Below are 12467 nucleotides of genomic sequence, written 5' to 3'. Positions count from 1 at the left end.
TAGCTTGAAGTGGCTAGAAAACTTATTTATTTATTTTAAATGACTACCAGAAAGACAGAATGAAAAAGCAAGGCCTAGAAGAGGAACACAAATTAGAAAAGAAAATACACCTTGAGGTCTGTATAGAAGCCAAAGGGACATGCAGCTCCTCCTTGCTGATAGTGTTAGACAATGTGTAAGAATGCACTGGGCTGGATATGAACAGACTACAGCTCCTCTCCCCTTTCAGTGCACAATATGGGTGGCATAAAACCCCTCATCAGATTCACATTCTTGTGTTAGACTTGGTTTGCAAGCTTATAGAGAAATTAATCACTGCTATATCTGTGAGGTGCCCAGAATATAAGCTCCACTCATTAACATCACCAGCACCAAGCCATGAACTGGAAAGCAAATGAAACTGATCAAAGATCATTTGGTTGCCATGGTGATGGTGTTAGCTTGCTCCCTTAGACTATACTTGATGTTAAGTGTTCTTCTATACCCATACACATCATTTATTTGTTTCAGGATTACCCATCCTACACAGCCTTTGGCCAAAACCAATATGCTCAGTATTACTCAGCATCAACCTATGGGGCATACATGACGTCAAACAACACAGCCGACGGCACATCATCATCAACCTCGACTTATCAACTGCAGGAATCTCTCCAAGGACTGACTAGCCAGCCAGGTACAGATCATCACCCAGGTGAAATGCTTCTAAATGTCCTGTGTGATCTAATAATATGGAAGAGGATGACCACAGCAGAGACATGCCTGGAAACCACTAGACAATCATGCTTATGATTGATGAGTTTTAGCTCACTACATAAGACAGGGCTCTGGGGCATTTCAGAAATTCTCAGTTTAGTTGTGAGACAGACAGGAGATTTTAACCTCAGAATGACTATATGTGTGAGAATATCAACATGAGTGAATAGATCTCTGGCCAGATCCATTCTTTATCCCATGAAAACTTGACAACAACGAGCGGCTGTAATATCATCTTTCATGAGTGTAACTAGCAGTGTTTCCTTTTTGCATTAGAGAATGAGTAATTCCTTTACCTTTTCAGTCATCAGTAACTCTAGCCAGTCAACATTGCTGCATTCCTAGGATTTGCAGGATCAGTGGTAGGAAGTTTAATCTTTGTCTAGTCTGTGCATATTTAAAGTCCATTGTGGAGTCGTTTTTTGGTTGTTGTTTTTTATTTTGATTTTTGGGGTTTCATTTGTTTTATTATCTGAAGCCAGCTGTCCTCTAGTTAGAACTGTATTTGCTACCCTGCCTGTAAAGCTCAAAAGCCAGCTTAACCAGCCTTCAGTATCCTCTCCATCAAAATTCCAATCAAATATCCTGAAGGATGAGAAAGATAACCAATTCTAAAATTATAAGAAAAAGTAAAGGAATTCAAATATATGATATATTTTTGGAAAATAAGAGCAAAGTTTGAAGAATGGTATTGCCTGATTGAAGAAGTTGGTCCAGACAATAGTGAGCACCTGCAGCCATCTCCAATGTACACATGCACAGAGCAGTGAAGGAGAGCAAAGGAGTTGGTTACAGACCCAGACATGCCTGAGAAATGACTGTCACAGTAGGTTAACTGAAGCACTGGAGATCTAGGTACAAAAGAAGAAGCACAATTCATATTTTTGTAAAAAATTAGAGTAAATCATCATCCTTTGTGTAAAACTCTCCTAAAAGAAAAATATATATGAATTCTTTGTGATTATGGGAAAGCAAATATTTTCTTGTGTATTATAAACAATTCTTAGAACTATAAACTTTAAAATGTTTATAAGATTATAAAATTATGAATTTTATAAATAACCCTTAAAAGAAATGGAACAATAAAGTGGGCTTAATAAAATTATTAATTTCTCTTTGAGAGACACTAAGCACCAAAAGCAAAGCTACAGTTGTAGACAGAATTTTTTGTAAAACACATATCTGACACAAGACTTCTAATCTAGCATACATAAAGGATTCTCAAAAATCAATAAAACCTAAGACTGACTATATATGTATATGTACATATATACATAGTCCCAGAATTGATGCTATTTTATAAATAATGAGTTTTATTAAATATGAAATATTTAAATGTTTTATAAATTAATAAGTTGAATATATGTATAAATATGTATACAGTATATACATGTGTATATATATATGTATATATACACATACATACTGCCTTCGGGGTTTTTGGTTTGTTTCTTTTCTTTTAAAGCACAATTCATGCTTTTATACAAAACTTAGAGTAAAGATCTTCTATAAGAAAAATGTGAAGGTCAACTTCTTTTTTTATCCAGTTTGGATATTGGGGTGGGGGAAAGAAGGGGAAAATAGAGAAATGTGGTTAAAATTCTCTAAATTATTCCTAGCAAGAATATTAAAACCAAGTCAATCCAATTTCATCAAGCAGTTATTTACTTAGTCTCTGTTTGGCCCCAACCATGTTCTAGAAAATGATAATGACTAACTAAGGTCTCTACCTAGAAATAGTCCAGGTTTGAATAAGAAAGCATGGGAGCAACTAGGGAAGATGTGAGAAGGGAAAATAAGCTTTTCCCCCAAGTAATCATCAAGATACCCTGATGTTACAAAACGTGAAATGGGCACATTGATTAATTTTGGTTTTGTGTTTGCAATACTGTGGTAAGCTGCCATCCATCATTTTTGTCATGTCAGCTAAACATATGCAAGTGACGTCCAAAAATATTAGATCAAGAATAACAAAAATTAAAAAGTAGTTTTAAACAACTCTTAGTACAAACTTGTTTAATATTTTCTATTTTATTTTTAACTAATACCTCTTACCATGATTAATTTAGAAATTAAGTTTTATCACAGTATTAAGGGGTTTGGCATCTTAATGCCTTCGAGGGTGTGTGTAGCATTGCGGAGTTGCATTCGCTGTGGCTGAAGGAAGATGCTGCATCATGTCTTTATCTCTTTGAAATGTTTTTTCATTACAATTATTAATTTGACTATTTGTGTTTTTGTGTGTGTGTGCATGCAGCATACATAGCCAGGTGCACTAGCACAACATGTAGGTTGCACTCAGAGGACAACTGTAGGAGTTGTTTCTCTCTTTCCACACAGCATGTATCTGGGAAATCAAACTCAGACCATCCGACTTGGCGGCAAGCCCGTTATCCACTGGGCTGACTCACTTTCTAGCTTTGAGCCTAGCAAATGTATTATGATCCAGTCCCTCTTTGCTGACCCTACATTACAGTTATATTTTCCTCTTACATTTTCCCTTTAATGAATATATGATTAACCTTGATTTCCTGAACCTCATTTCTCTTAAGTCTTCTGTTCAGGCTTTTCTCTACCCTCTGTCTGCTGATACTAAAGACAGAGCCAGTCCAAGCAAAGCCAGTGAAGCAGCTGGGGCTCCAAATCTGAGGAAATGCTCCTCCCCAAGGTCTCCTACCTGTCTGCCCCATAAGCCTCACTCATCAATCCCAGCTTTCGTCCTCCATCTCAAATCTGCCTTAATCTTATTCCCAGAGTGATTTTCTCAAGAATGTGACCTTACCTGAAGGACTTATGAGAATCCATGTTTAGGGAGTAGTGGAGATGCTATAGGGAAAGGATGCTTGCCTCAGCCTCACAGAGACATCACAGATTTGCTTATCATCAGCCTTAGAGACAGGAACCAGAGAGCACGATGGGCATATCTGAACTGACAAGACTCCAGTTCCCATGACTGAAGCAAACTCAGTATGCTAGGTGAAGTGTGGAGCTTTATTTCAAGTTTGATTTCATTCAAATTTCTGCCTAATCACAACAAAGTTTCTCCCTCAGGGAGTTTTCATTGCCAATACTCAGAATATCTCTTTTGTTAATGCTAAGAAAATATTAAATGCAAGCAAATGTCCACGCAGAGGCGGGCTGTGGGCAGCATCTTCCAGTTCAGCTGCTACATGCAGCAGCAGATGCAGGAAGTTCCTCCTCTTGAATTGGTTACTGGTGTCAACAAATAATTTGACACTTGATGTCATTTTCAGATTCCATCAGACTTTGTACTGAATTGACAAGAGAACTTAGTTCTTCTATTAACTCTTATTCTCACACATGTATTTCTTGAGGAATTCCTTAGATTTCTTGAGGAAGACCTTAGATCTTCTCTCAGAGTAGTCTATAATTTTATTTCAGCTGTTTCAGATCTGGCATGCATCCAAAAAGCAAACACATTCATAACTATAAGCTTGTGCTTTATTAATGGTGAAATCTGATGGATTTAGTTCAAGGGCAGGCAAAGAATTTTCCATTAACCAATTGTGTGTGTTGGGGCTTACAGACTAGACCTGACAATTAGGTCCACAATTTTTTATAGAATGTTCACTGTGGATATCCATGTTTAAAATAGAACGTACCTTATCCTTATGTTCAATAAGTGACAGCTGCTTGCCTTGATTTACAGATAAACCAAATGAATAAGGTTGAAGCTAAATACCTAAAACCTACAAAGGGCAGTTCTTCATTACTGTCCTGATTAAAGGATGATTATTCAATCACCTAGAAAGGCCCCAGGCCACTGGGAATGACTGATGCTATTTAGAAATTGCAAATAGCATTCAGTTATTTATTTAGCCTTTCTAGGTAGTCTGACAGTGGATTTAAGGACACACTACCACACTGATTAAAAGCAGACATTTCTAGTTCATTATCCTAATGAAGATCTTTTTCTGCCTTTTATATGAAGTTTATCTAAGATAATTATGGTTTTGATTTGCATTCTAAAAGTTAGCAATGGAAATGAAAGGTATTTTTAGTTCATCCTTACAAATATTTTAAGCATTTAAAAATTAAACATGGTTAGTAACATGAAACATTATCCTTGACTATAAGACCCTGATAAACACTGTAGTGCATTTGCTAACTGAACTTATTAACAAGTGCTCAGGTTGAATGAGAGAACTGGAGGAGCCTCTCCTGCTCAGAAAGGTGGTTCTTGGGAATGAATGAACAGCCTTTGAAAATCTTCAAGGCTCTGAGTGCAGCCCCTTCTCTGTGATGCCCACAGGAGGGTATACGTAGGCAGGACCACCTGAATTTCTTCACCTCATTGGCCACATGTACATTGCTATTGTACCCCTGTGAAATTATCTGAGTGAAATTGTCAGAGACACCAGAACCAGTTGCTCTGACCCAGCATCAGTGAGTGCTCAATGACTCTCACTCCCATAGTCCTGTGTGTTCACTGACCCAGCATCAGCGGGTGCTCGGTGACTCTCACTCTCATAGTCCTGTGTGTTCACTGACCCAGCATCAGTGAGTGCTCGGTGACTCTCACTCTCATAGTCCTGTGTGTTCACTCTTCAGTGAGAGAGAGAGCAGGCAGCACAAAGTTATAGAGATCAATCTATTTGTGAATGAGTGTTCACTGTCAGAGCTGATGCCCTCCATGGGAAGGACTCTCACTCCTCTGAAGTCCTTTCAATGAATGTACAGGCCTTCTCTCTAACACACAGCGCTTAAAGCCTATATGACTTCTTTGAGAGGTTTTAATTGGAAAATTTAAAAGTATATCCATATTTGTTCTGTATGGCATGTTGTTTTGAAATTTGCCTATGCAGAATGACTACACACAGAAAACTAATGTTTGAACACACTTTGCATGCTTTGATTCTGAGGTGAGGTGACAGTAGTTAAAATACCTTAGCTTGGCAATTTCCAAAACCATAATACATTGGGATTAGCAGTATCTATGCTGTAGAGTAAATGTCTTGAACTTAATCTACAAATATGGTATCCATTGTCTGACATCTCCCTCTAACCACTCCGTTCCTGATCCCTCTAGGAACTGCCACTATCTAAATTCTGCTTCTATGGGATCAAGCTTTTTGTACTCCATATATAAATAAGATCATGTAATATTCATCTTTTTGTTCATGACTTACACCACTTAGTATAATGATTTTCATTACCCTCTGTACTGTCACAAAAGCAAAGTATTTCTCTCATATTTTAAGTGTAATCCTTGTGTGCGTGTTGTGTGTGTGTGTGTGTGTGTGTGTGTGTGTGTGCATGTGTGGTGTGTGTGTGTGTGTGTGTGTGTGTGTGTGTGTGTGTGTGTGTGGTATGTATGTGTGTGTGGTGTGTGTCTGGTGTGTATGTGTGTGTGGTGTGTCTGGTGTGTATGTGTGTGTGCATAAATGTGTATGTTCATGTATGTGTGTATGTGTGTGTGGTATGTGTGGTGTGTGTGTGTTACAGAGACAGAAAGAGAGAGAGAGAGAGAGAGAGAGAGAGAGAGAGAGAGATTTTCTTTATCTATGTATCTTACATCTTGATACTTAGGTTGACCCCCTATTTTGGAGAATTAGCTTCCCCTGGAAATGCGTTGCTTTATTGATTCCACAGAGTGGTAATCCCTGAAACCACATACAATCAAACAATAAAAATAGGCTCAGCATACTGTATTCATATCCTTTCATATACATATGTGTACATACATATGTAGCAGTAATAATCAAGGCAAAAGAAGTTATCAGCTTGAGAATGAGGATGGGAGGAGATAGTGGGATCTGGACAGAGGAAAGTGATGTAATTCTACATTAATAAAATGTATTTAAAATTATTTTTTATAAACTCAAGGGTGGGTATGTCGTACTAGAATAGTTATGTCATTCATGCAGCCTGATTTTAAGTTTCAGGTTTCTATACAGTCCTCAATGCCTCAGCCACAGTGTCTTTTTGTCCACATCAAGTCTGACACCTCTTCCCCTTTCCCCTTTCTCCTTTGATAACAGACATCCTATCAAGTGTAAGTTTCAGTGTATAGTTTTAACTTGTATTTCTCTAATTACCATTGACATTTTCATACACTAATTATCTCTATGTCTTCTTCTGAGAACTGTCTATTCTGGCGGTTGTTTTTGTCTTCAGTCAGGTTATTTTGTTTTCTTTCCACTGGGTGGTTTGGGTTCCATATATGTCTTAGATATGTCACATGCATGGCTTCCCAACATATTCTCTCATTCTGGTGAGTTGTTAGAGGTCTTTTTTGATCAGGGGAAACTGTTTCTACTTGAAGGAGGAACTATTAATCTAGTGGTTATAGCAGAAATTCTGGAAACACATGGACATGACCAAATATCAGCTGATTGTTGTTGCTTAATTAAGTATATTGTGTTGCCAGTTTCTCCATAGTTATAAGATAATGACATAGTTCTGTGTTAGCTGGGAATTGGGTTTAATTCTCTGTCTCTCTCTGTCTCTATCTCTCTCACTCATTCTCACTCTAACACACACACACACAATGTTCACAATAAACACATACAAATCAGTAAGAATATGACAAATTTTAAATACATGAAAACATGTTCCTCATTACTACTTCTCAAGAAAATTATATTTAAAATAATAACTTATTACCATGTATCCACAAAGGTTGAAATAAAGATTAACAGTACCAAGGACTAGCAAGGACCATGGGGGTTGCTGATGCTCATGAGACAGTTGGTCAATAATTCCTCTGTAAAGATCTGTGTCTACATAAGATGACTGTGTTCCCCCTCTGACTCAGCAATACCAGTGCTGAGTATAGATACTCAAGAGGGAGAGATCTCACTGGCACACATTCAATACAATATTTAAAATTATAATTTATAGTCACCTAACCATGTGAATCACCTAAATGACAATCAGCAGAAAGGAAAAGTATAACATATGTACTTGAGGGAGTTCTAGACAAATTAAGGAAAGAAGATACAAACATTCTGAGTTCTCACCAGCATAATGAGCTGGGGTTGGGGATGCTGTTGGGATTCTTCATTTTAAAGGGCAGTGCGTGCTGTAGACTAAAAGTTTAATAAAAATAAGGCTCTCCTTCACAATTTTCTTCTAAATGTCTGCTTTACTCTCATGTAGAACACTTTTGCCCATATTTTTTTCTGTCTTCTTTGAGTATCTTTAAGTTCCTTAACTAACTGGCAAAGAATCAATGAGAACAGATTCTCCTGTGGTTAGAAACCCACACACTTCCTGTGGCCCCAGTTTTCCCTTCAACACTGTGATAGCTTCTGAATCTCAGCTTTAAATAGCTGACTTGTTCCTGCTAGATTCCTCAGTGCTGACATAGGCTGCTGCTAGCCATCCTATCTGTAACTTAAGACAGCGATTGGAAGTTCACAATTTTCTTGTCTTTCCATTCTTGCACTGCTACCAAAGGTAAAAGGCTAGGTGTGTGTGTATGTGTGTGTGTGTGTGTGTGTGTGTGTGTGTGTGTGTGCGTGTGTGTGTGTATCACCTTAAAATTGATCTGCAAAAACCATAAAGACAAGTATCACACATCTACCTGGTATGCTTGAAAAGCAAGAGTTCAATGTCATCATGTCTATGTAAGGAGTTTGAAGCTAGCATAAAATCTAGTCTCAAGAAGAAAAAAGCCAAGTAAATAAGAAATAAGAACAACAAATGTGTGTACACATGTGCAAAGAGAGAGAGATTTCATAAATGCCACCCTAAAAGAGTTTTGTTTATGCTTACTTTTAAGTAAGAGTTAGTTTGAGAATGGAAAGATGTCACAGTGGTTAAGAGCACTCCCTGATCTTGCAGAGGACCTGAGTTTGTTTCCCAGCATCCATGTCTGGAAGCCCACAGACAGCTATAACTTCAGGTGAGAAGATCCAGTGTCATCTCCAGGCACTCACAGACACACATGGTGAATGCCTACCTACACACATATGCATATACACATAAATAAAAATAAAATTTTGAAGTGTGGATTAATTTGAAACGTTATTTAAAGGAAGGTATTAGATTAACACAACTTATTAACCTAAGGGAATTTTTGTTCCAGTATCCAGTATAACAGTGGAAAAGCGAGAAGTGTGTGTGTAGTGTTACTTAAAAGTTGCTATGCATTCACATTTCTAAAGCCTATCCAAGTAAGCTGGAACATAAGATGCTACAAGATAAGGTTATATTCCAACTTGTAGTTAAAGCATTTTATTACTGTGCTGTCTTACCTGTCAGTGATGGCAGTGGCAAGGAAACCGTGAGCTGTGCTGGCAATACTTTAAGAGCAAACAACATTTATAGTAAAGTGCATTTTTATATTGTTAGTTTACTTTTTATCGATGGGAGATTTTTTTTTTCATAAAATATACCCTGATTCCAGTCTCCCCTCCTCCAGCTCTTCCCAGGTCCCCCCCACCTCCCCACTCACCCAAACCTACAACCTCTCTTGCTGCCTCTCACTAGGAAAATAATAAAATACTAAGAAACAATTATTAATGAAAAAACAAACATTTTTTCAAAGCATAAGAAATACATTGGCATGCACAGAAACCACATAAAAACACAAAACCATAATATATAAACAAAAGAACTATAGGGTAACAAAAAGAAAGAAAGGCTAAAGCAAATTATTACAAGACAAAGCCAAGCTCCAGAAGTCTGCTGAGTTGGTTTTCCATTGTCCATCTGCTGCTGAGCACGGGGCTTGCCCTGTACTGTTGTTTGTATACCCAGGGAACCTCTGCTAGAGAAAACTAACTTTTCACTTGTGAGTGGTTTTCACTTGAAGATAGCTTCTGTTTTAGGAATTGGGACCTGTGTCTACTTCCCCTCTCAGGCCCAGACCTGTGCATGCTGCCACAGTCTCTGTGAAGTCACATGTCAGTCCTGCTGTGTCTAGAAGACCTTGTTTTCTTGGTGTCCTCCATCCCCTCTTGCTCATCTACAATGTTCCCTGAGCCCTAAGGTGAAGGATTTGATAAGGACACCCAGTTTTGGACTGAGTGCTCAAGGTCTCTCACTCTCTGCATACTGTCCAGCTGTTGATCTCTGTATCTGTTCCTATCTGCTGCAGGAGGAAGCTTCTTTGACGATGACTGAGGAAAACATTGACCTACGAGTACAGCGGAATGTCATTTTTGTGCTAGGTTCCTTCAGTAGAACAATACAATTTGTTTTTCCCCTAGGTCCCTTGACTATCTGGTCTTAGGTTCTCCATCATGGGAGCAGTGTCAAGGATGGGTTCCATCCCATGGAGTGGGGTTTAAGTCCTTGATCACTGCTGTACTAACACACCTTGCAGGCAGGACATTATTGTAGATCAAAGGGTTTGTAGCTAGGTTGGTGTTTAGCTTTCTCCTTTGGTAGTGTGCAGAACACCTTCCAGCATAATGAACAGTAGTTAGTAGGGCTGAAGGCTCTATATAGGCAACTTCTCCACCTTCAGTGAGTCATATAGATGTCTTCAGCAACAGCTCTTTATCTTAACAATAGAATGCATGCAGTAGCTATGGCAGTAGCCAGGGCTTTTCATGGGACCCCTTTGGCCAACAATTATACTAGATGTACCTCCATTCCATGCAATGGAAGCTTCATTTTGTGATGAAAGATGTTCAGTTGGGGCACTGTCTACCCCAATATTTGGAAATTTTAATTAAATTATCTTCACATATGTACATATTTTAGGAAGTTTCTACTATATTAGGTTTCCATATGACCCCTCAATGACTCTTTTCATAGTCTGTCTGTCTCCTCTCCCCCTTGATTTATGGGAGAGACAGCTAAGACAAATTTTTGATCTCATACCATGTGATACTTCCCAAATAAAATGTTGTTATCAAAAGATATGGTAAGATGTTAACCCTATAGCAATTACTGTTTCTCAGAAAAGCTATGTTCAATGTGCCATTTGTTCAGAATTACTTAATTCTCTGTGAATTATTACTGAATCATATTGTATTATATTTCAATGATAAATGAAGACCATCATATTACTTTTTATTTATAAACACATTATTTAAGTCTAATGTACCAGACTTATCTAGAGATTTTCCTTTTATGCTTATGGTTTAAATTAAATACAAATCTAATTCATCCTCAAAAAATTTAAAAAAAATTATTATACAGAATTCAGTATACACTGAAACTAAGGTTCAGGAAAACTAAATAAAATCCTTGATGTTCTATTACAAGTCAAGATGACTTGTTAGCCTGTGACCTTTGTAGCCTCAATTTACTTTAAACACAAACTTGCTATCTGGCCAGTGCTTTATGCTGATTAAGATCCATGGTCACTAACTTTCATGAGTCTGGATTTCAGGGACTTGTAGGACATAGAAAAGCCAATTAGATAAGTGTGCAAAACATCAGATGATGACTAGGTGGAGGGACTTGTTCTGGTTCCTTGGGTACAGAGACATAAAGATATGAGGTGCTTGCACCACAGAAGGGAGACCAGAACTTCCTGGTAACGATCCTGAGCACGGCAGGACAAGAATCTGTGACTGCCAGGCAGGAAGACACTGGAGAACAAGGCTGGAACTAACATCCCACAGATACCAGCTGCCAAATAACAGCTCTGAAGGATGTGTTTAATAGGATCAAAGACATTACCTACCTGGAAAGATAAAGGCTGAGCCTGAATTTATCAACCTGATGGTTATCCAAGACTCTCAGCAAAGTATGCGCATTCAAGTTTTAGTGAGCAGAAATTAGATTTTAGTAAGGATATCAGGAAGTCAAAGGAATTGTACCATACAGTAGTGTAAATATTGTCTATTTATGGCTATCATGCACTTACAACACAGACACCACACATTGAAATAGCTATAACAGGCACAAGATTTCAAAAATTTATTATGAAAATAATAAAGGTAAAATTTCTCTTGCTAATTTTTTATATTGATTACAGGCAAAAATGATATTTTGTATATGTGAAGCTAACATGCGTGGGCTAATTTTAAATGTCTCTTTTTACTTTCTAATACAACTACTGAAAAACTACCCAAGCTTGTGGTTTTCAATTACTTCCACTGAATAGCAGGAGTATGGACTATGGTTTTAAGGAGTTTCATTAGGGGACACAGGACAGGAAGGGAGTGGTGAGGTGCATCGAGTGAGGAGGGCTGTCAAGTTGGCAGGTGGGGTGCAATGTTGATCCAGTGTTCTGTGGAATGTGGCTCAAATGGAGGTGAGGCTAGACCTAAACACAGAAAAAATGGGGGCGAAAGTACAGACAGGCAGCTTGAAGGTACTTGGCATAGAAGAGGCATTCAGGGTTCTATGAGGAATTCATATGACCTATACATTTTTTTGGCTAAATTGCAACTTTACATATTTGAACTACAATTTTTGTCATAAAGAGGTCATTAATGTATAGGAATTTGTTAATTAATAATGAGACTTATAGTTGTTCTAAAACTAAACTGCTCTTCTTGGCACACCATGCTGTTTATAGGAGAGTTTGATACAGTGCAGAGTCCCTCCACACCAATCAAAGATCTTGATGACAGAACATGTAGAAGTTCTGGGTCAAAGTCTCGAGGAAGAGGCCGGAAAAATAATCCCTCCCCACCTCCGGACAGTGACCTAGAGGTATGCCTGCTTACTGTCTATAGAATCTAAGATACTTGACTTTACTGAATGGTATAGCCATACTTTAAATACCTAGTAAGTTTTGAAATTTCTATCTCTCTATCTATCTATCTAGATCTAGCAAA

The 12467-nt window shown here is 37.9% G+C and overlaps 1 protein-coding gene across 15 annotated transcripts in view; it reads left to right on the top strand.

Moving 5' to 3' along the window:
• The window catches only part of Eya4 (EYA transcriptional coactivator and phosphatase 4), a 236177-nt gene that overhangs the window by 190041 nt on the left and 33669 nt on the right, over window positions 1–12467 (top strand). For 10 of the 15 annotated variants that reach the window (XM_031380588.1, XM_031380587.1, XM_031380585.1 and 7 more), the window contains 2 exons: window positions 511–694; window positions 12206–12342. In XM_031380588.1, coding sequence (XP_031236448.1) covers window positions 511–694; window positions 12206–12342 — 321 coding nt within the window. The remainder of the gene's footprint in view (window positions 1–510; window positions 695–12205; window positions 12343–12467) is intronic. The other 5 variants (XM_031380597.1, XM_031380590.1, XM_031380589.1 and 2 more) reach the window with 1 other exon arrangement.

The sequence above is a fragment of the Mastomys coucha genome, unplaced genomic scaffold, assembly GCF_008632895.1.
Source record: "Mastomys coucha isolate ucsf_1 unplaced genomic scaffold, UCSF_Mcou_1 pScaffold2, whole genome shotgun sequence".
Lineage (NCBI taxonomy): Eukaryota > Metazoa > Chordata > Mammalia > Rodentia > Muridae > Mastomys > Mastomys coucha.
This window is presented reverse-complemented; position numbering and strand designations above follow the sequence as displayed.